General features: G+C 43.8%; 1 protein-coding gene across 6 annotated transcripts in view; it reads left to right on the top strand.

Annotated features, from left to right (window-relative positions):
* The window catches only part of TENM4 (teneurin transmembrane protein 4), a 358,119-nt gene that overhangs the window by 273,682 nt on the left and 60,757 nt on the right, over positions 1-23,680 (top strand). For 4 of the 6 annotated variants that reach the window (XM_037377895.1, XM_037377897.1, XM_037377891.1 and 1 more), the window contains 6 exons: positions 1,867-2,128; positions 7,616-7,883; positions 10,002-10,145; positions 11,158-11,407; positions 14,040-14,060; positions 21,223-21,455. In XM_037377895.1, the coding sequence (XP_037233792.1) occupies positions 1,867-2,128; positions 7,616-7,883; positions 10,002-10,145; positions 11,158-11,407; positions 14,040-14,060; positions 21,223-21,455 (1,178 nt within the window). The remainder of the gene's footprint in view (positions 1-1,866; positions 2,129-7,615; positions 7,884-10,001; positions 10,146-11,157; positions 11,408-14,039; positions 14,061-21,222; positions 21,456-23,680) is intronic. The other 2 variants (XM_037377893.1, XM_037377894.1) reach the window with 1 other exon arrangement.

Here is a 23,680-nt window from a genome sequence, read left to right as displayed (position 1 = left end):
TTTGGGTTTAGCTTTTTTTTTACTTCATCAAGGTAACTTCAAAGCTGCACTCTGTGACTCTGGAAAAGCCAGCTCATGAGCAAGAGTGCCTGCTAGAAAATACTGCCTGTCTCTGTTTTCACAGCTGCTGGAGCCTGACATGGAGGTGGTGCTTTCCCTTCTGCATCCTGTTTTGGGGATGCAGGAGACGCAAGGATGTTTCACCCCAGCAGGTTGCTATGCCTGACCCAGGCTCAATGCAGCCAAGGACCGTTCACAAAGGAGTGAAACCAAGGTGTTTCCAAATAAAAACTCATCCCGCTTGCCTAAAAACTTGTTGAGCATCATTGGTAATGTTTGTTGCTTTCCTCCCATTGGCCCTTTTGGTGCCCGGATTCATGCAGAGCAAGCTTCTCCCTCCTAGCTGAAAGGCTTGCCAAATGCTAATTGACTGTTAAAAATGCTCACATCAAAGTACAAATGCTGCGCAGCTTTGCTGGCAAGGACCAGCAAGTTACTCATCAGGCTGTTGCAAGCCAAGCTCCGTGGATCTGGGAAGCTGATGCCCCCACTTGAGTGGCAGAATAAACACGTCTTTAGCTTTTTGAAATGGTTTCCACTCCTTCCCATGGACTTGATTTATTCTTTCCTGAATAACTTTCTTTTCATAATTATAATTACTAAATGGCAGCTCGGTCTATTGACCATTAAAAAAAATATAAAAAAATAAAAAAGGTTCTCCTGAGTGATTGCTTGCCAAAGATTTTTTTTTTTTTTTTTTTTTTTTTTTAGAAATCGTTCATACCTGTTGTTTCTCCTCTGGGACTTTGCAGTTGATCTGACAGCTTCATAATTACTTTAAAAAATAATTTTCGATAATTTTTTCAGCTTTTTTTATTTTTAACCTTGGAATTACAAGGTGCATCAAGCCTAGCTTTGGGCTGTCAGAGTGCTTCCAGGTCTTGTTTCTCATGCACAGAGAAGTACTTAAACCCATGGCTGTTAAGCACAGGAACAGCTCCGCTGCAGCCAGTGAGCCTATTCACACGCTTAAAATCTGTCTGAGACAGTCATCCGCTAGTGCCAAGCACCGAAAGTGAGAAGCAGGAATGAAAAAGAAAAAAACAAACCAACTTTCTTTGCCTGAAATGCACATTTGGCATTGCCACTGAATAGATACTGAGAAAAAAAACAAAGCAGCAAAAATGAGAGGGCTTCAAACTGTGTTCAAATCCCTTCCTTTCTCAGTTAACACCTCTTTTTTGAGTCTGTATATAGTAGATACATCCCATGGTACTTCATAAAACCCCCATCTCTGACAAGATGTGACATTTAAATACAAAACTAAGAAAAAACCCCAAACTCTATCCCAACATCTTTCTAGGCTCAGTCCATGACTGGGCTCCACGTGTTCCCTGGGCTGCATTAGGTATTAGGTGTTACATCAGGTCAGCAGTGATGCCAAGGCAATTTATATGGTGGTGTGTCAAAGAAATCACTTTCCAAGTAGTTTATTTAATTGTGTGAATTGATCCAACCTGTGACTGCATGTGGATGATAAATACGTAAAGGGAAAAAAAGAAAATAGTATATATGGTAAAATGACAGTAGAAAAGCACTAACAAAGACACACATTTATCTCAAGAAAAGGGATGAGTATGTTTTTAATATACACAAGGGCAACATGCAAAGAAGCTGAGTTTGTACTGCCTCTGCCACTTGCTCTCGCTCAATTCTTACAGCTTCTTTGGGCTGTAGATTTTATGTTTGTAAAACATAGCTGATGATATTTCTCACAATTATTTATCTGGGGGTCCTTGCTAGGGAATTGCTGCAAACAGATGGGGTGGTGCTTGCACTAAATTTGTATTCCATCTCTTAAAACAGCTTTGATCTCGTTACCATTGGTGGAATCTCCATTATCCTGCACTTTGAGCGAGCTCCCTTCATCACCCAGGAGCACACGCTGTGGCTGCCGTGGGATCGCTTCTTTGTGATGGAAACCATAGTCATGAGGCATGAAGAGAATGAGATCCCAAGCTGTGACCTCAGTAACTTCGCCCGGCCCAACCCTGTGGTCTCCCCATCTCCACTGACAGCTTTTGCAAGCTCCTGCTCGGAGAAAGGTCCTATTGTGCCTGAGATCCAGGTATGAACCATCTGAGCTGAGGACAGAATAATCCATCTCCTTTCTGTGGTTCTTTTGCCTGCTTTGAGCAACACAAACACAACTATTCCTTTGCTTTCCTAAAAAAAGCATTCCCTGTTTGTTGCACTTTTTTTTCTATTTGCCAGGAGCTCTCGCTCACAAGCATGCACTTTGCCAGAAGGTTGCTTTTCCCTTATCTCGGAGAGATGGAGGCAAAGCGCTTGTGGTCAGCGGCAAAAAAACTACACTGGCTCTGCTTTGCTTTCACCTCTCATCCACAGGAGGTGGGCTGGGACTCTCCTGTGACCCCACCACAAGCCTTCAGGCAGCCCTTTGGTGTTCAGTATGCCCAGCACGAGGCTGATGGACCGCTTATGCTCTGATGCCTTTTTTCTGTTCCGGAGCAAATTTCACCCACTGGGCGTTACAGACCTTGGTGGTGAAGCATCGGTGTGAACTTTCTCAGGGTTTGAAGGTGTACCCCTCACTCTACAAAGCTGCTGAGATGTGCAGTCAGCCGGCAGACAGCTGGCAAGTGGCCAGCCTGCAGAGCACCGGGCTTTTATTGCATTTCCTGACACTTGGGATAGATGAACAAAGCGAGGTAGTTTTAATTTCTCATCCCCAATTCCCTTTTATAAGGTAGTGTGAGTCGGATAAAGTAGTTTAACAACTTGCTGTGGATTCCAAATATTTTACCAAATGGAAAGCTGGGTTTTAAACTTGAATAGGCCAAACAACTGAATCATCCATTTTCCTTAAAAACACTCGCTGTGTTGAAATATATGGATGTAGCACATTCAAACTTTCTTGGGCATGTTGTTCCCTGGGTTTTAGATGCCAGCACTCAGCATGTCCTGGGTCTTGTTTTTAGTGACAGGTGCTAGTCTGCCAAGGTAGAAATAATAAAAAGTGTAGGAACACGTTGTGTGCTTCCTGCTTGACTCCACTGGGGTTGCGGTAGCATTAATGAGGAAAGAAGTAACTTTATATCTTCATACTTTAATTCACCAGTTACTGAACCCAGCAATAAATAAAGCTAGTGGCCTCTTCACCTCTCCCTCTGGACCAAATCTTGTAATCCTCTCTCACACTAATTTCCAATTACAGTCAGTGAGTTTGTCCCAGCATAATTACTAATTAAGTCCCATATTTTGTAAAGTCCATCAAATTGCAAATTCTTGGTTCGGTTTTCACTTTGTTTTTTTTCCTAAACCAACAAACACTATGAAAGGTAATGTTCACTACTGCCTGGGAAAGAGGCAAATATCTGATACAGTGCAAATATAACCATAATCTCTCTCATTATTTAGTAGGATGCTCATTAGATTGTTTAATTATATCTATTCAACTAAAACATTCTAAAACTCCTCTTCAATAAGAGTGCATGTCTATCAACTGTGAAAGCAGCCGGGGATGTGGATCATGAGTTTGTTACTGGTTTTTTACTATAGATCAAAGAATTGTAGAATGGTTTGGGTTTGAAGGAACTTTTAAAGGTCATCTAGTCCAACCCTCTGCCATGGGCAGGGGCGTCTTCAGCTAGATCAGGTCACTCAGAACCCTGTCCAGCCTGGCCTTGAATGTTTCCAGGGATGGGGCATCCACAGCTGCTCTGGTCAACCTGTGCCAGTGTCTCACCACCCTCATTACAGATGTTTAGTGCCATTTGCAATGTCCTGCAGATATCCTGCTTGGCCTCCAATTGCCAATCCAGAGCGATCCCCCTATCAGTGTCCTGCATTATGTCTGCCAAACCCTTGTGAATGTCAGATAACTTGGACATCCCAAATCACACTAGACACCTTTAGTTATGAGATCTAATTAAGATCTAAGTGGGGTTCATTTTGAGAATATGGCACCTAAATAAGGTGTTCATGCACAGTTCTCTGAATGTGTACCAACCTTCTCAAGAGCCTGTCCCTGCTCCTGTGCCATGCAGAGGCCTAGAGGTGTAGTTCAGAGAAGACTCCTAACCTTTACGTTCCTAAGTTTGCGTAAGATGAATCCCATGCCTGATGAGCAGTACTTTTCTCACATGCCAAATAATTGAGCTAAAACCTGTAAAATAGTATTCTCCCTCAAATATTGACCGCTAAAGGTTAACAGAGTTTGTGGTGTGGGAGTACACAAGAGAATCTGATTTATGGCAGAGGCCTGACTGTACTTCAGTTCATCAGTGGACTAATTTTCATTCCTATACTGGCTATACATGCAATAAAAAATAACCTAGCTGTCAGTTTCTGCAGCTGCATTTTATAACATACAGTTCTCAGCAGGGAAATGTTAAATAAAAAAGGTGTGAGCACATAGCTGGGAGGAAGCAACAAGTGGATGGCAGGGCTGGAAAAGAGATTTTGACAAGTAGGCCGATAGGAACTTCATGAGCTACAACAAATAAATGCAGTGTCCTCTACCTGGATGCATTTGAGAGACCAAATAATACATTTTAAATGTTTGATTCAGGTGCCTAAAGACAAATTTGGTGCCGTTTAAGATGCCCTGATGTGTCCCTTCAGGCTTCCAGCTGTAGCTTCAGAGAGGTGGAGATCTCAGAAAGGTCCATGTCAGATCTGTCATCCACTTGCAGAGGTTTTGGATACTACGGAATGTCTTAAAAGCACTAGATGTCTATGTTAGGGCCCCTGAATCAGACCCTAAATGCTTTTCTTTCTCAAAATTCCTTTTGAGCATCATACTAAAAAAAAAAAGAAAGATTTTTTGTTCCTTGCCTTGCCTGCTGGCAGAGGGAAGAGGAGCTGTAAGAGAAATGTGTAACCCAGCACAGAGAAGCAAGATTTTCTGCATTGTCTCATGCAAAGAGTGGAAGAATTGCGACTTACACAAGCATAGATAACAGCCAGGAGCAAAGGGAACACACTAGTGAAATTTGCTAAACTGTGAAAATCCCTAGTAAGCCTGAAGAACCAGCTCTTCTGCCCAACTAGCTTGGTGGCTGGACCACTTTTAAAGGGCAGATTATATTGGTTAGGCTGTGGTAAACCCCAAGAGCCCTAATCTTTCACAAAGACCCCAGACACAGCATATGAATTTACCTGGGCCAAACAGCAATTATCAAATAAAAATAAGGGCACAATTCAGCTGTTGTTACTTTTAGTGCATTCAGAGTATTGTAAAGCCTTTTTTTCCCCCTTTTCTCCCACCAATGTCCGACTGGATTATACTCCCCCCACCAATGCCCTGCCTTGTTGCTAGTTTATCACTGCTTACAAACTACAAATGCATTTCAGATGATCTGAATTACCATTTGAACCCTTTCTTCCAGCAAGTGCCTTTAAACACAGCCCCTGGTGCTGCTCAGTGCCGTGGTACCGCTGTGCTGACCCTTCCTCTGGAATGGTAGACAGCAGAGACAGATCATGACAGAGAGAAATAATTATTTCTGACGGGGATTTGAACCAGACATTGGAAATAGTACCTCTGTGACAATTATTTCTGCTTGACTTTTTCCTGGAGGGGTTACATATGAAGACAGATTTGATACAAGGGACCACCTTTACTGCGGCTTGGCTTAGCTGCTCTCTGGTTGAGCATGGTCCCAGCCCAGCTTGTTGCTGAGCTCATAAAATACATTTTAAAATTCCTGGGTTTTCCCAGTTCTGTCATTTTTCAGCCTCCTAAGCACTGAGATATGTAAATTAAAAAGGCTGCATTAGAGAAAGTAAATATTTATGAGCACAGTGGAACAGTGCTTTAACTTCTGGATGTGTCCGTTTGTCAAGTACTGCAACGCTCAGAGGCTGTAAGTTATCACTTGTAAGAGTGTTGGGCCTTGGATAATAGCTTAGAAGAGGTCTTTTCAGGGGGCAGAGTACAAGATTTGTTGTTACTGATAACGCTAACCAGAAAATCTGTAAGAGATGAGCAACTCGTCACGGCAGAGAAGTTTGCTGCTCCCACATAGGAGGAGTTGAGTATAGGAATCACATAGCTTGGGGGACACCAGGATTGATGTGATCCCTTCCTGATGAGCGGATCTCTTGACCCACCTGCCTTCAAGACTCCATGCCCTTAATATTACAAAATCTGGTTATTGCTAGGGAAGTATTTTCACAGCTCATTTAGGGTCCAGCACACCGAAGCGTTTCAGAAGTGGTGCAGGAGAGAACGGTGCCAGCTGTGACCTTCTGACACATCCCATTATCAGACCAAGTTTTCCAGCTCACTGCTAAGCTTCTAACTTTGTCTTTCATACTTTGCCAAAGGTTGCTGGCTTGGGCTGAAAATATCTATGTTGGTGCTTACCTAAGAGTGAATTTTTTTGGAAAGTGGCAACAAATTTTTCTCCTCCTAAGGCTTAAGAAAGAAATGCCCTTTTTAATCAGTATTTTGCATGGGAGAATTAGTGTGGTGTTGGGTGTGTGCATTCTATCATTTTCCAGAAAGCAAACTTCCCTGCATTTCTCCAACTTAAAAAAAAAAAAAAAAAAAAAAAAAAAAAAAAAGACCTGGTTATAGTTTAGCAGGTAAATTAGCTGAAAATACCATCTTTACTAAGGCTTCTCTATTCTAAAAGCAAAATTGGGCAGATAAAACTTCCCTTGCTGTTTCTCCAGTCTTTTGTGAAATTTTGTACTGGAATGGAGACCTGTGAGGTGATTGTCCAGTCAGTCAGAAATACCCACACTCATGGCTGGAGGAGAAAATGAAGCAACTCACCTAGAATACAGAGGAATCTGGAAAAGGAAGGGAAGGAAGAATGCAAGGGAAGGGAAAGTGACTGATGGTTGTAGATCAGGCCAAGAGCTTCACCACATAGGTCAGAGGGAAGGGAATTTTAAGCAAGGACCAAGGTAAGTAGGAACAGATGTGAGGTCAGAAAAAAAGGACCCAGACGCAGGGGAAAAAAAAAAAAGGCTAGAGGTAGATCAGGCAAAGAGGGTCAGAGGTGAGGTAGAAGAGGAGCCGTTTGAAGGAAGGAGAGATGGGTAAGTCAGAGAAGGGAGGGTGGAAGCAGGAATTACTGATCACTGGGAGAGAATGGCAAGTTATGACTGAGCTGGAGAACATCCGTAAAGCTACAGGCCAAGTAGGGTTTGATATTTTACTGGGAAAAAGAAGCCAGGAGACAAAAAATAGCAGCCATAGAAACCTGCCAAGATAAAACACAGAAAGTGGAAGCTGAACTGGTGGGCTGGAATAATCTCAGTCCCCAAGTTCCTTTCACCATGGGTCCTGGGACTCCTTTTAACAGTGAGTCCCACTGTAAACACTGACTTAAATGTGATACTTTGGTCTCCTGTTCTCCAGCACAACAGAGATGGAGAAAGAGGGGTTATTCCTTGGCTTCCACAAATAACCCTGTAAATTACATACATGATTTCATACTTGATGCCTACTACACATGCTTTTTTTAGACGTGTCTACCAGAGCTTTTATAAAGGTGTGTTTGAAAAATTACAGCTTCACTGCCTTTTCCTGTCTGCTCGCTGCTGATTTAACACCTCCTGGATTGCTTTTCCACAGGCTCTACAGGAGGAGATTAACGTTTCCGGTAGTAAAATAAAAGTGAGTTACCTGAGCAGTCGCACAGCTGGCTACAAATCAGTCCTGAGGATCAGCATGACCCACCCCACCATTCCCTTCAACCTCATGAAAGTCCACCTCATGGTGGCTGTCGAGGGACGCCTCTTCAGAAAGTGGTTTGCAGCAGCTCCAGACCTGTCCTATTATTTCATCTGGGATAAGACAGACGTCTACAGCCAGAAGGTGTATGGGCTCTCAGAAGCCTTTGGTAAGTGGCCCCTGGGCTTCTGTCTCCTTTTAGAAGCAGCTAAACAGCAATGCACAGACTTTGTCCTGGGTCGGTACAGTCCAACTGCTAGCACATAAAACGGCCCCTACTTGTTCGCTTCTGTTTCCTTGGAGAGGATCGGGCCCAGCTGTTCGGAGAGCGCACATTCCCCCAACAGGGAATACTTCTCTGCTCTCCGGCTCCTGGCCCAGCACACCCATCCTGAGCTACTACCATCGTATTCATACAGAAGGAACGAACTGGGACTAGAGATGTTTGGCTGCCTCTCACCTATAGCCCCAAAGCTGTCAGCACTGCTTTGAAAGAAATCCCTCGGACTGAGCCCCGATAGCCACTCCTCCTCATGCCTGATCTTCTGGATTGCTCTAATCTTAGTTTCCCCTTTGCTACCTACCCATTCAAGAACACCGTCCCAAACTGGGGCATGATGGTCTTCTCTCTTGCATCTTGTGCCTTCATTTACATCTGCAAAAGACTGCCAGAAGCTGCAAGGTGGAGGATAAGGATAGGCAGCATGCCACATCCCCAGTGCCAAGCATTGTGGCCCATGCCACCCACCCTGCAGGGGCAGAAGCTGAAGTCTGTGGTGGGGCAGGAACCTGTGCTGTGCATGTACGCAGGGATCAGACCTCACCCAGCGAGCCCTGTGTGATGGTGCTGGAGGGGAAGGGGTGCTCTGAGCGAGCAGAGGTGATGCAGCTCCGCGGGGACTGCTTCCCACCTGTCACAACCAGAGGACATGCAGTTACAGCTCTTCGACAGAGTCTAGACTAGACCTTTCAGGCTGCCAAGGAAATGGTATCAGCAAAATGGGAGAGATCCCAAATTAGCAAATGGAGTTCTTGTTGACAGCGTGGTGGTTCACTGATGCCTCATAGCCCAAGTGAAGATAAGTCTCAGGGCTGTAGTGTGCCTTGTTTTCTTGCAGGAAGAATGGGTGCCTTCCTCTCAGTCTCAGCTGCCTTGAGCAGGCTGGATGATACAACCTGCTGAGCCTTACCCAGTTTGGAGTTCATGCTGAGAAACATGTCCTGGTAGCGTATGCTGAGAGACTATGCTCTTTGAGGTGCTAGATCAGGAGTGGGTCCTGGAGTGCTCCATGATGCAGCTCTGTAGGCCCAGAGTACTCAAGCAGGTCTGAGGACATCAGCATTCAGGCTTTCAATGATTCACACCTCTGGAACAGTGGAAAATATCAAGCCTTCATTTCCTAAATTACATCTTCCTCTGATACTCTCTGATTCTGCAAAAGACTCTATTTGATGGGGGATCCTGAGTTTGCCCAGCGCTTTCAGGGAGGCTGGGAACCTTGTAACATCAGGCCTTTATTTTTATCTAGTAAAAAACTGAGCTATGTAATTGCTTTTCTTTTGTGTAGAACTTGCGATTCTGCTCTGCTTCAGCTGTTAGAGCTAAAAAGATCGTGTAGGGCAGAAGAAAAGCAGGCCAATGAAAGTGGTCAGTCCTGCTTCTTCTGAGAAAATCATAAAGGAGTCATCATTCTGTCAAAAACATGATTTTCCTTCTACTGACATCATTTTACTCTTAAGCAACTCCAGTGTGTTCAGCAGAGTTATTCCTGAAAGGCTGATTAGACATCATGGCGAGCAAACCCTTTCGACATGAACAATGACCACGAGTCAACCTGGTCTGACTGCTGTCTCTGAGGGACTCGCTCCCCCACGCCTCATTAGGGTGAGGCTTCACCTTCCAAGAAAGACCATAATTTTTAGCAAGTTCCTGACATGCAGTCGTTGATCAGATAGTAGATAGGAGTAAAATGTTCCCATTTAGGAGTCCAGCAGTGGTTTACACTCTGAAATACCCATTGTTTTAAAATATGTCTTTAAAATAGTGTTTTTTAAATATTTAGCACATTTGCTCAACGTCTACAACTGCATTGACCTTTTTAAATGCAGGGTGGCCTTTAAAGAGAAAAATATTAGGACTTTGCATTATGATGACGGCATTTTAAACGAAATTGGCAGTTGCTTGTAGAAATGCTCTTACCCCTGCTCAGTTGAAACTCTGTGTGTGCCGGCTGTGCATTTCTCTGTTACTGACCTGGAGGGTCTTTTGTTTTTCTCTTGTTCATAGTTTCAGTAGGTTATGAGTATGAATCCTGTCCTGACTTGATCCTGTGGGAGAAGAGGACAGCTGTGCTTCAGGGTTATGAAATTGATGCTTCCAAACTTGGAGGATGGTCCCTGGACAAACACCATGCCCTCAACATACAAAGTGGTAGGTTGTCTGTAACGCCTAACAGGAGTAGCACAGTGCTGCATGGCACAGTTGCTTCTTATTGCTACGAATTCAAGAAAAGGAACGAAACCTGACCAACACGTGTACTCCCTCATGTATGTTACTAACAAATGGTTTCTAGTAACCTACATTTAGAAGCAATTTGGTGTGTATAAATGCAGAAGAAACTGGCCATCATGAAGCAGTTGAATGTCAGCATGTCTAACTTTGTAGTGTCTTGATGGAAGGTTATTAACAAGGAAAATTTTCCTAAAATAACAAAGGGGAGCCTATTCAGACTGGACCTACCACTGAGCATAAATTGACTCAGACATGTCCTCCAGTGTGCAAATGTACTTGCAGAAACGAGAGGCTTCATGGGTCATGAGGGAAAATGGAAGGTGCCAGAGCCCATGAATGCTGCTCAAGACTACAGCAGGAAGGCTTGAAAGCTGATCAGAACATGTTCAAAAGATGGAAGCACTGTGTCCCTCTGGATGATAGCAGTGGTATCGGAGCAAACATCTAATTCAGCCCACATCACTGCTGAAAACACCACACTTACAGGGAACAGAGCTCCTCTAAAGCTTTGCAGATTAAACATTTATCTAGAGAATGCACCGTGGTCTTTCTGTCCCTTGTCTTATCCTGATCTAAGTAATGTCATTTTTTACCTGGTAGGCTGCACATTGTAGGGCAAGGAGGGGCAGAAAGGGCAGGTGAAATTTCATGAGACCCTGAAAAGTATATTTCATTCAAAGGTATGGACAGTCTTGTTCTCCCTGCATATTTTTATTCTGCAGGAAATGTAACGGGTCTATAAAAAGTACTTATTTCAGGTAAGGGGCTCCTCATTTGAAACCATCACAAAGCAATACTATGAGAGATGATAAACCTCCCTGCTACTTGACAAATTCCCCAGCTGGCATGCAGCAGTGCCAGTTTGTGCTCCCTTTGGTCTCAGTTTCCCCGGCTCTCTTTTAATTTCCTCATTACTCTTTTCTCTCTGTAGGCATCTTGCATAAAGGCAACGGGGAAAACCAGTTTATTTCCCAGCAGCCACCAGTAATTGGAAGCATTATGGGCAACGGTCGCAGACGTAGCATTTCTTGTCCAAGCTGCAATGGTCTTGCAGATGGGAACAAACTTCTGGCTCCTGTTGCCCTAACGTGTGGGTCTGATGGAAGTCTTTACGTTGGAGATTTCAACTACATCCGAAGGATCTTTCCCTCTGGCAATGTCACCAACATACTGGAGTTGAGGTACACTGTGCTGAATGTGGCCATTATAATTATGCCCTTAAGTTCTGCAGAAATCTTCAGTGCCCAAAAAGAAAATGAGAAAAGCTCTTAAAAAAAAACCTCACGGCAAAACAGAAAAAAAGCTGTCCAGATTTGCCTCTTCTGCAACTCTGCTGACTTTGATTTACACCAGAGAAACCCAGGCTTAACAAGTTCTTCCAGAGTTGAATCACACACTAGAAATATTGACACATTTCTGTGCTGCTAAATCAAACTGTGTTGATGTCTGCCTTTTCGTGTAGTTAGAGACCAGTGGGAATTCTTAAAATTAACAATCAGCCTCTGAGATAACCTAAACTTGAAGGACACAGCACTGATGATGATATGTAGAGATTAATAAGGACAGATGATCATTCATAGTTAAGACAGGATGATCAGTCTAGGCAGCCACAGACTGGGGGTTTCTAGCTGTTTTTTGAGGGACAAATGTATCAGCCCCCCCTCAGTTCCCAACCGATCGGTAGTGTCAGGGTGGACATACAGGTGGATCATCTGAAAGTGAGTGAAGTGTTTCCTTTTATTAGGAGGAATAGGGAGGATGGAGAAGGAACATATATGAAAAGCAAGGAAGGAGAGGGAGAAGTATAGATTTGTCACAAGTTCTGAGAAAATGAAATAGATTGTGACTGAACCAAAATTTCAAATTGACCTCACTGGGGATATTTTTCCTATCTAAAATTTCCACAGCAAATACAATTACCCACTTCAAAGCAGCAGGGCCTGCTTCTGGACTCGTTGTGGCCAGACAAGACTCACTCCAGAGCAGTCAGTAGTGTTAACTGAGTGTTTCTGAATGAGTCTTCTCTGCTTGAAGGGCCTGATCTATGGTCCTGGGAGGTCAGTGTCAGGTTAGCATGGCAGGAAGGTTCACATTCCCATTTACCTCTCAAGATCTGGCCTGAAAATGAGAATCTGTCAGAAAGTAAGAACCTTCCTGCTCTACTTAGATTTAAGGTCCTGGCTGCTGAGGACAAAAGTAAGGCTCCTTTTCTGCAAGAACTGCCATGTGGAAGCTTACTAGACAGCTTCCTAGCGCATCTGGCATTGCTCTGTATTTCTATTTGCTCCACAAGGCCACGGGTACAAATGAAAGAGCTGATCCGCAGCAAAATTGGTGGAAGATCCCATTAGTTCCTCATTTAACAGACACACCACAGTCATTAGACCTTGCTGAAGGTCTCATACAGCACGCAGAACCATCGTCGTAGATCATGGCGTATGAGAAAAAAAATTCCAGACAGGCATCACAAGGCTGGCACTTACAGAATAGTTGTCTTGGTATGCTCACAGGGCAGCAAGGAAATCAGGAGGAGTCATTGAATTAGGAAGCCTACCATGAGATGTTCACAGTCACATCTCAGAGGGTTGGGGTACCTTTTGAGTAAATAAGCAAAAACCCGATTCTTTCTATTCTGTTACGTGATATTCAGGAACATAACATCTGTCATGTTTGTAAGGTGGGAAGCTGGAATAACTCTTCAGACCTGGTCCATGTTAAAGCATGTAATGCTCTTCCAGTGCCAGAAAGTTATTTTAATGACCAAAGGTGAGATTTTCAGAAGAGCCTAGGTGATTTGAGGCCCAAATCCCATTGCAACTGAGTGGGATTAATATCTCATTCCCAGAAGTACAATTTTGAAAACCCAATCCCTGTTTCATTGTCAGTGGAAATACCAGACCTGGTGGAGGTTTTGCAGAGTATTTCCTCATTGGAAAAGAGAAAATTGGAACCCTTGACAGAGTGGCCTTGCTGGCTTTTGTGCAGAGCCACAGAGTTAAATTTACTCCAGAGCTAAATCTGCTGGAACGATTGCTGCTTCATCTGTGCAAACACTTAGGTTACTGGATCTAATAAACATTTCTTCACTCTGGTGTGCTATAAAGTAAGTGGGTTCAGATGCCGGCTGACTAAAAGCTATGGAGGAAAGCCATTGCTTTTAGACTAAATGGAGTTTGCTTGTGTCTTCTGAAATCAGCATCTCCTTGGAGATTAACGCCCTCACTATTTGGCTTTTGGGTTTTGTTTAGAGGGGGTGTCTTTTGAGTGTAGTGTTCTGTTGCGGAGAGGAAGGCAAATGCCTTGTGGGTCGCAGATAACTGCAGCTGGGTGTGTAACTAGATCCATGAAAAATGTCCAGCTCAGCGTAATTTCAGTCCTCGGGGCTAGAGTTCACGAGGTTACGGCAATGAATTGCCACCCATAACTGTGCAACTGGTAAGTTACCTTTGCAAATCACCAGGTATCGCTTTGACTGAGAGTGAAAAAACCTGTAAAGATATCTGCATCTACATATATTTAGCTCAGTACTACTCTGAATTATAAAGTCTGCCTGGTCCTATCTCTTGCATAAGTGGATAACTCCAAGCAGGTGAGATCACACTTCCTTTGGGATATGCAGCAGTACATAAGTGAGCTCACCGCCAAGTAATATCCAATATAAGATATATCAGTGTCATTCCAGCTAAGTCTTTATTTATTATTGCATTGTATGATACAGTTACTGTCAAGTTTTCAATCTGCTAATAATGCATCGAACTGAGCTGCTAACACCTCATTCTTTCTTCTATTCCCTGCTTTCCTGTCTTCTGTCAGAAATAAAGATTTCAGACATAGGTAAGCCAACCAGTGGAGAATTCTTATGCTGCTCCCTGTCTTGTTGCATGTTGTTACACAGTGAGCCACAAGTGCCATTTCCAGATGATTCAATAGCAAATGAAGCTGGCGTGATTAAAACTGGCGTAGGCAATCAGTCATCAGAACTGGGAGCCATTAATCACAGAGCAGAGTCGCGCAGACTTCTGCATGAGCTGTTATAGCTGTAGACAGGGGAGGTACAGACACGGGAAGCAGGGTAACAAGAGGAGGAGGGTGGAAGGAAAAAGGGGGGAGAATTAACCAAGAAAGTAAAATGGGAACGTCGGGATACAGATCACTGGAATAGCTAGGGTGGAAAAATATTTCTCATATGGTGAAATGTCTTCCTTTTGAGTGCTGGGGAGTTTAATAGGCATAACAAAGGGACAGATGTACCCCAGCATCACCCACCTAGGGAAGTAAGGTTTTGTAACTTTTTGTCAGTCTGAGCACTTCATAGAGACCCTCCGCATGTGAGAAAGTATGCCAGGCTCAGATAGGAGGTAGTGAACTCAGAACCTTAGCCAGGAAATGCAATAAAGAGGAGAAAGAGTAATGACAAGAAAACAAGATGAAAGAGAGACTCCTAAATTGGAGCTTTGTCACTAAGAATATTTGTCACTTGGGTTCACTGGAGTTTCAGTGGGTTTGATCCAATCAGTTGCATTCAGGAAGATGTCAACCTCCTGTCACTGTCTGTGTTTGCAAGAACTTCTCTGGCTCTGACAAGTTTCCCATCCTTCTCCCCTGTTGCTTTCTAAATTAGAAGCTTAGACTGTGGAGTTGGGATTTTTTTTTTTTGGTTGGATGGTTGGTTTTCTTTTTGCATTTGGAATTCGAGATTTTTCTTGCTACATGCATTTTATTTACTGTTTCTTTGACTTCATAGAGGCTGTGCAAAACCAGAAACGTTTGGTTTAGCTGCATGCCGGGAAATGCAATGGAGTAGAAACCGTATTTTTGTCTTATCACCAGAACTCTAATGAAGGGCTGAGCTTCCACGGCATAATGGACTGGCCCAGAGCATCTATTAGCAGGGCTGGGAGGCTGATGCACAAGACCTCTACACTGACTGTCTTCATCAGGCTGAGTTCCAGCCCCACAGCTCCTCTTTCACATCATTTGAAAGCAATAGAAAAACTCGTTTCTCTTTGCAACAGCCAGGTTGTATCCTTAATCCCCTAGAAATACACAGCCACTAAAGTGCACCTGCTTTGACAGTGAAGGGCAGCAGCTGAATACCTGTTACAAGAAGAGCTTTTATATATGAAGGCAATAAATGAGTGAAGATATATGGACTGGCCGCAAATGCTGCAAATGCTACCAGAGTCTTACAATGTTGGCAGGGCTTCAGCTTTTAGGCAATTCCTAAATACTAAGAAATTAAATGAAAGAATGCCAAGACATGCCTGCGTCAGTGCAGTCCAAAGGGGGGCAGGTGAGGGCGGAAGGCGAGGAGCTCTAGATCAAATACTCCCATCTGCAACTACGTTAAAGGAGTCACATGTGTGAGTTAGCATCTGTTCTGTGTCATTTGCTGTAATCCCCCTTGTTAGAAAGACTCTTCATTCCTGAGCCATGGGGAAATGAGTGGGCGTAGTCGTAACTAATGTTACGGTGCTTTGAGCTCCAGCAGGTCCTAAGCTTGACACCATTGACAGGCAGCAGTTGCAAAGGTGGTTTGGAAAAGCTGCAATCCATATACAAATGTTTCCTCACTTCAGGGGAAAGGATTCCTCCCTGCCATGTAGCCGGTGGTGAGCTTGATCTCCAGAGGTTCTGCAGCTACCAACTAAGAAGCTACAGCACAGCACAGGTAGCCAAGGTCTAATGCTGCAACAGCCAAAATCGTTGTGTGTCACCATGGGGGATGTTAGCTAAGCCAGAAAGCATCACCAAATTGTGATGCCTCCCAGGTTTACACCCATCTGTCATTCAGTAATAGATTGATAGGAAATTACTCCGGTGTGTCTGTGTATGGACTTATCTTGATGGGCTTATAGAAGCTAATGACTTCTTCCAAGCATGGAAATAATAATTTGCAGTTAATTAGAATTATTTTTTCTCTGCAGGAACATGGAGTGTGGTGAGGCATTTCTATCTTGCAAATATGCAAAAAGTGACCACACTTAAATATATTCTTCCTTTCTTGTTTCCATTCATACCTTAGAGAGACAAATCTGCAATTAGTGGCAAAGAGAAGTATCTCAGAAAACTGCCCTAGGATTGAATCAGAAGTCCTTTGCAGTCCCTGGGTTGGCTTATGGCATTGCTATGAAGTTTTATTATCCAGCCTGTGACACTAGAAGAGCTTTGGGCATCACACACAAACTGAAAACACCAAAAGGCCAAGTGTAAATTCAGCTCACTGCACTGTGTGGCCTCCTTATGTATTAATCTATTGAATGTCACCTAGGGAAAAAAAGACCAGTACCTCACACAAGCTACAATAAAATCCTCTGTTTGTGAGCTGCAGGGTGCTTAGCATGCAGCCATGGAAACATAGCCCTGCCGAACAAAAAATGCTTGGCTGCAGGAATTTGGTATTTCTTTAGTTACCAGCAAATGCATGTGGCCAGCAAGGCTCAGGGAGAAAGAGGGCAGCTAAGACAGAAAGTTTTATGGAGGTGGTTTCATGTCCTTAAACAGAGACATCAGATCCAAAGAAGCCCCAGGGGTTTATTCAGATCCGCTGTTACGGGTGGTATGACTGCTCTTGTCTGTTGACCACAGAGGAAGCCAGAGCCATACTGTTACCTTCCACAGCAGTCGTCCTTCAGAGGAGCTGTAGATGCCCTTGCATTTGAGAAACTAAGATGCAGTTCATCTTGTAAGATAAATGTTGAAAGTTAGTCAGACAAATGATACCCCAAAAGATGCCATTTCTCTGTGCTGCCTATAAAGGGAGTTGAGGCAGCCAGTTCAGCTGTAAGCCTCCACCTTGTAGTGAATCCCCTGGCATCGAACAGAAGCTGGTAAAAAGGTGCAGTCTGCACATGTGCTGACATGTTCTAGGTAACCCGCTGAAACCAGGGACCATCTCCCTGTTCTCATCTTTATTCCTTAGAGACTGGTTTCCCACTCTGGAACAGGAGGTTCTTTCCTCAGACTCCTCCAAAACACGGGCTCTGGGCCCAAAGGGGGATAATATCAACCTCTGCTTAAAGCCTGTGTGTCTGTTACAGTACAACAGAAGTGGCCCACAATTGTCACATGTCTGCCTCTTCACCCAGCTTTTTATCACTTTCCTTCCTTGTGCCTGCGTGTGAGGAGTCACATAAAGCATAGGCACTTTGAAATGGAGTTTGAATCTCGTAACATACCAGCAGAGCTCCCCAAATGGTGCTGGCATGACCCTGTCCCAGTAATGAGAAAGAAAAAAGGAAAGGGACAAGGCAGATGTATGAGAGAGACTAGATGCATGCCCGAACAACTGGGATCACTGTGGGCTTGGAAGATTTCCTTGTGCTTCCCCAGTACATCACTGTATCACAAGCATACAAGGAAGCAACGTCACCTCCATTTCTCTTTGGCGTGCAGAACTTCTGCTCATGGAGCTGTCCTCATCCCCAGTGACTACACCATCATGCCCATTAAAGTGTTCTTGGCCAGGGAGCAGCCCCCCCCCAGCCCTGCAACTATTTTGCTGCTTCAGGGGCTTAAAAGATCAATGCAATGCTTAGGGTTTCTTCTAAAAAACTTTAAAAGCTAAAGGAACACTCTGAATGAGAAATGAGCTCTTCACCCACAGCCCTTTTCTAGTGGTAGCAGTGTCAGTATGGGGAATAAATATTCGAAGGCTACAAATACTGTAACTGATTAAGTCTTCTGAGTAGTAAAAAGTACTGCCTGTTGTTTTGGTCTGTTATCTAACTGAGCAATGAGAGAGGATGAAAGGAAAAAGAAAATCTTGTCTGCTTCGCCCCAGGCAAGATTTATTTCAGTTGTTGTTCGGTTCAGTCCAGTTTACCACTTGGATTTGCCTGCTGATTGTGACTTTAAATAAAAAGCAAAGCCCCAGCGTTCCTGGTTCCAGTGCTCATGCATTATCACGGATGAAGGGAAGCTTTTTGGGAACTATCACATTACCAACATAGGTTTATTGAGCTTCTCTCCTCCTGAAGGATCTCAAAGTGTTAAACAAAAGCTCCAGTGTATAACGCTATCAAATTCATGCAGGGGCAGAGCGTGATAACTTCCCAATTCAGTGCTGAAAACCATTGGCAGAGGGGAGTAAATTCCAGCTCAACTATTTTCAACAGTTTGTGTTTTACCCTCCCTGGTCCAGAGCATCCCAGGTTAAATACTCCATCGCCTAAGCCATCCCAGGGGGCTTCCACCCACAAAAGCCCTGTGCACGGAGCAGGGTGTAGAAGACCATGATAAACCATGCTTGCAAAAGTAAAGTCTAGCCAATAAAAATGAACCAGCACTTCCTACCACTCACAGAGCCAGGCGGCAGAAAAGATGTTCTTTTCTGAAAAGATGATGGAGATGCCCATATCATTAGTCACATTAGATTTAGAAAGGTAACTGTATGTCTTAGGAGTTTCACTATCAGCTCACCAGGTAAAATCCAGACCCAAGTGACCCACGATTTTAAGTGACCCAGGATTATTGCTGTCCTATGGGTAGTTTAACCAACATAAATTTCTACCTCTACCTCTTCCAAAGCACATTTGCTAGTATGGGTGTGTGTGCCTCTGTGGCAGCCAGCTATGCAGAGGATTAAAAGTTTAACCACTCAGAGCTAATTTTTTGATGATTATGAGCTTTGAACTCACCCCTGGTTTTTTGCAGCATCTATATTCAGGACCTCATTAATAAAAATAAACTTGGGTTACCAGCAGCTACTCAAAGTATTACCTTAATATTACAGTTTTTCACTTAGTCAGTAAATTTGGGTGGGAAGCACCATTCAGTTTTTCTGCTGGATGAATGTTTTGCTTTTACCTGGTTCTCTGATCCATGGTTAAAAGTAGCCAGCATGTGTTTCGGTGTCCATTCTACACAGGAGCTGGGATTCGAAAATAGTTTTAAGATCTCTCTTTTCCACAGAAGGTTGTGATCAATAATAAAATGCAGCAGAGTGAGGCTATGAAATCCAAAAATGAATTACAATGATAGTGCCGGGAGAGGGGAGTAGGAACTTCCAGTTCTGCCACCATTTTTCTCCATCTTTGGTTAAGTCATGTGCCTTTGCCCATCTGCGAGTGGCCTGCTGTAAGACTCGGGGAAAGCTATCTGTGCTGGCCAGGCAAAGATGCTAAGGAATTGCAAAGTGCCATTAAAAATGCCTTCCTCTTGTCCACCTCTCATGCAAAATAGAGATTATGAACAGCTCAAAAGCTGACTGACATTCAGCTGGGCTTTGTTAGGACAGTCAGTGGAAAATGCAAGGCCCCGATCAAAATGGATGATGGATTCCCACAGGGAACTTCTTCCACCAGGGTTGAAGCCACTTCCTTAGTGTGAGTGACGTGCAGGTAAATGAAATAATACCCCACCAGCCTGCTGTCATTGGAAAGGAATACAGATGGAGACTGAACTGTCAGGCTGGAGCTGTCTTGGAAGGTCAGAGCATTTTATTTAGCAAGAATCAGTGTCATTTGTGGAGATGGAATCTGTTCAGACTTTAATAGGATAAATCACAAGGGATATTCCAGAATAAATCAGAAAGGCTCAGTCGTTTTTTTCCCCCCCAAAGTATTAAGTAATTCAAATGAAGAACCACCTTACAGCTTTTTTAAGCAGAGAATAATTCAGTAGTTTTTATATGTCTGAAAAGGGTTAATTTTCCTAACATAGAGGCTGAAAAAGAGAGGAATTTTCTTACTATGAGGGATAGCGTCAACTGTGATCAACACATTTCTAACCAGCTTCTCCTGGAACAATTCCACTAAGTGCAAAATTGTGAACTACGGCCTATATATGTTTATTATGAATTCTTATGAAGGTGTTCCGGAGAAAAGTAAAGACTTTTTTATACTTGTTCTAATCACTACTTAGCCTTTCTTAGCAGGAAGGAGACCTGTGTTCAGGCAGCAGGTGTTACAATTTTAATCTGTTGGTTGCAGGCTTAGAAGAGATGCAGCCTAACACACACCAGTAGCAAACGATTTTAATAAAAGAAGCTAATAAGTTTAGTAGCTATATTAAACTATAGATAGAATCCTTGAAAGACAATTTTTTCTAATTGCATCTAAACTCATCTGGTGGTTTTTTTCTGGCCAGTCTTATTGAATGCTTTCCATAAGGTGGGTGCTAGTTTATTCACTTCTTCAGTCTTGGGCTCATTTGGTGTTGTGGTCATGGAGCTAAAAACGTTTTTTTGTCTGTTTACCCCATTTTCTCAGCCATTCTTTCTTGTTTTCAAGGAAGCAGTGAGTAAATGGGGTGTAATAGGGGACTGATGTTCATGTTCCTCAGCCCTTCTTCTAGGTCATGTTTTACTTAGGGCAAAATGTGGCACTCCAAGAACCATTTTGGGTTTTTTTTCACTGAGGTCCAGCTGAATTCAATGGCAGGACTTCCCCTAATCTCCACGGGGGCAGGACAGGATTCTAGAGCCTTTACTGGAGTCAGCAAGAGCACCAGATAAGCCTTGATGCAGTGATCTTGAAGAGTTTATCTTTAAGTGCTTTATACATGGGGGTCTGCATTGGGGGTTTTGTATTGGGGTCTTTCTTGGGAGGAAAGATTTTTTAATTTCTTTGTTTTGTTTTGTTTTGTTTTCTGCCCCTACTGTACTATGTTTTCGCTTCACTTTCTGGCACTGCACTAACACCACTTTCAGGACTATGTATATATATGTATTAAGTAAATTTAGAAAACTCAGGCACTGGGACTCAACCTGTAGTAGTTCCTGGCATGATTTTGGCTCAGGTCAGTGAGCACTTCCCTTTGGTATCTGCCCTCCATGCCAGAGAGCACCCCAGGCACAGTGGTTGGTGACACATATAGTTCAGGATGCTGTGCTGTAACACACCGTGTGCTAATACAGTCAAATACAGCACTGCTTCACTTTCCCGGTCTGCCTGTCTGTGCGTTTTTATTCTCTAAAGTGTTTGCATTGCCTGTCGACTTAAGAAAACAAATCATCCAAAAAAAAAAATAATAATGTCATACCCTTGTTTTTCAGCCACAGCCCAGCTCATAAGTATTACTTGACCACAGATCCAATCACTGGCTCCATCTACCTCTCCGACACCAACAGCCGACGTATCTATAAAATCAAGTCAACCACATCAGTGAAAGACATTGTGAAGAATTCAGAGGTCTTGGCTGGAACTGGGGATCAGTGCCTCCCGTTTGATGATACCCGCTGTGGAGATGGAGGCAAAGGCACTGATGCTACCCTCACAAATCCCAGGGGTGAGACTGCTTCTTCCGCAGAGGATTTTTTAAAGGGATCTTTTTGAAAGGGGCTTGTTTAGTCATGCTAGAGGCTGCTCTCCTCTCCAATTCAGAAAATGTCCACAGATTTTGCAAGCCTTCCCCAGCCAACCCACAAACACGTCCTAAGGGCTTGCCTCTGGAAATAAGTGGCTGTGTCTCACTCTCAGGCAGTCCTGGTTCTTCTTATTGAGGTGTCTGGGAAGAGTGCCAAACCAGAGGGGTGTAATGATGGGCACATGTCCAAAAGGCCATAGAACAAATCCACCCATCAATTTTACACCCATTTAACCACTGCTCCTCCTTACCAGGTAACAGTGTTTGGTCCTTTCCAGTCTGGACTGGATTCACTAACGTTCAGTTCACTGAGGCTTTCTGCCATCAAAAAAATAAAAAAGCTCTATAAGCATTGCTGTATCTATAAAATAACAGCAAAACCATCATACAGATCAGAGATACCTAAACTGAGGTTTATACATTGACATTATATATCTTGGCATCCAGCTTCAACCCTATGGGGGGTGGATGCTAATATGGGAATGGTCTAACTCAGCATGACTTCACAGAATCACAGCATGGTCAGGGTTGGAAGGGAGCTCTGGACACCATCTAGCCCAACCCCTGCTAAAGCAGTTCTTCTAGAGCAGGTTGCACAGAGCCACATCCAGGTGGCTTTGAATGTCTCCAGAGCAGGAGACCCCCACAGCCTCTCTGGGCAGCCTGTGCCAGGGCTCTGTCACCCTCAAACTTCTTCTTCCTCACATTCAGATGGAAGTTCCCGTGTTGCAGTTTGTGCCCGTTGCCCCTTGTCCTGTTGCTGGGCACCGCTGAAAGAGCCTGGTCCCATCCTCTTGGCACTCACCCTTAAGATATTTGTAGGCATTGATGAGGTCCCCTCTCAGCCTTCTCTCCTCCAGGCTGAACAGCCCCAGCTCCTTCAGCCTTTCCTCACCAGGGAGATGCTCCAGTCCCCTCGTCATCTTGGTGGCCCTAACTTTACCTGGTTCCTGATGAGCTTACTTAAATGTGATAAAAGCACAGTCAGATCAGAATGAAAGCACCACACAGCCTTCATGACTGTGAACTAAACTGTTCAAAACAGGTTTAGCCAAACGTATGCAGTCCTGCGTGTAGCCAAGACTTCAGTCTGGCAGTCTCAAGGTAACAAGCTCTGCATATGGAGGATGTCGCTCCTCCCAGCTGTCCACAGCTCCTCAGAGGAAAATACACGGAGGGTATGGAGATGAGGTGGAAGATACTGTTGGTGTACACACTTTCTGCAGTGTTTGTGAAGAGGAGTGAGAAGGACGCCCATGCAGGAATGCTTTTAAAAATGTGGCATTTTTGCCTGTTGTATGTCTTCTCTCCCAGCTGTTAGGATTGTGAGGAATTATTTATAGGTTCTTGGCTTCGGCGTCAAGGTGCTGCAGGTTTCCTATTTTTCTTGCATCTGGGAGAGGTAGGTCCCTCCCTCCACACCACGGCAATTTCCAAGCCTATCCCAACCTCTTTGCAAAGCAACCTGTTGGCAAAACTCGGGGATCCTTTAACAAATTATTTTACAAAGAGCAGGCAAGATGAAGACAGCTGAGCTGTTGTTTCTCTTCGTGGTTAGACTTCTCAGGAAGTTATTTTCCTTGACATACAATGACATTATTGTTACTGAATCCAGGAACCCAAACTGATTTAGTGATCTTTTGTGTGAGCTCTAGTTGTGATTTTTTTGTTTGTTTGTTTTGTTACATGTCAGGTAGTTGTTTCCTGGCAGGATGCAGAAAAATATACGTTGTTGTCTTTTTTTTTTTCCCCAAAAAAAGCACTGAAAACCAAACTGCTACCCTCATAATAGTCAAAGGGCCCACCATGGTTTCCGAACACTCCAGACTCCCATGAGGTGACCATTATATTGGGATAAAGTATTGCCAGAGGCACAGATACAGAAAGGGAACAGCTACAGAAAGGGAACTGTGGTCAGGTTGCAGTGTAGAAATCGTTTCACTGAAATGGGCGGCCTGAGTGAAAAGAAAAATAAGTGGCTTGGGCAGAGAGATTCAGGCAGTCCAGCAGATGAGTCATGAGATCAGGGAATCCAGAAATCTGTAATCCAATTTTCTGCACCACTTTGATGTTCAACCAGTGAAGAAAAAAAAAAACCAAACCACCAAACACAACAACCCCACAACTTTTGTTGGACCTCCATTCTC

Source organism: Falco rusticolus, chromosome 2 (genome assembly GCF_015220075.1).
Source record: "Falco rusticolus isolate bFalRus1 chromosome 2, bFalRus1.pri, whole genome shotgun sequence".
NCBI lineage: Eukaryota > Metazoa > Chordata > Aves > Falconiformes > Falconidae > Falco > Falco rusticolus.
This window is presented reverse-complemented; position numbering and strand designations above follow the sequence as displayed.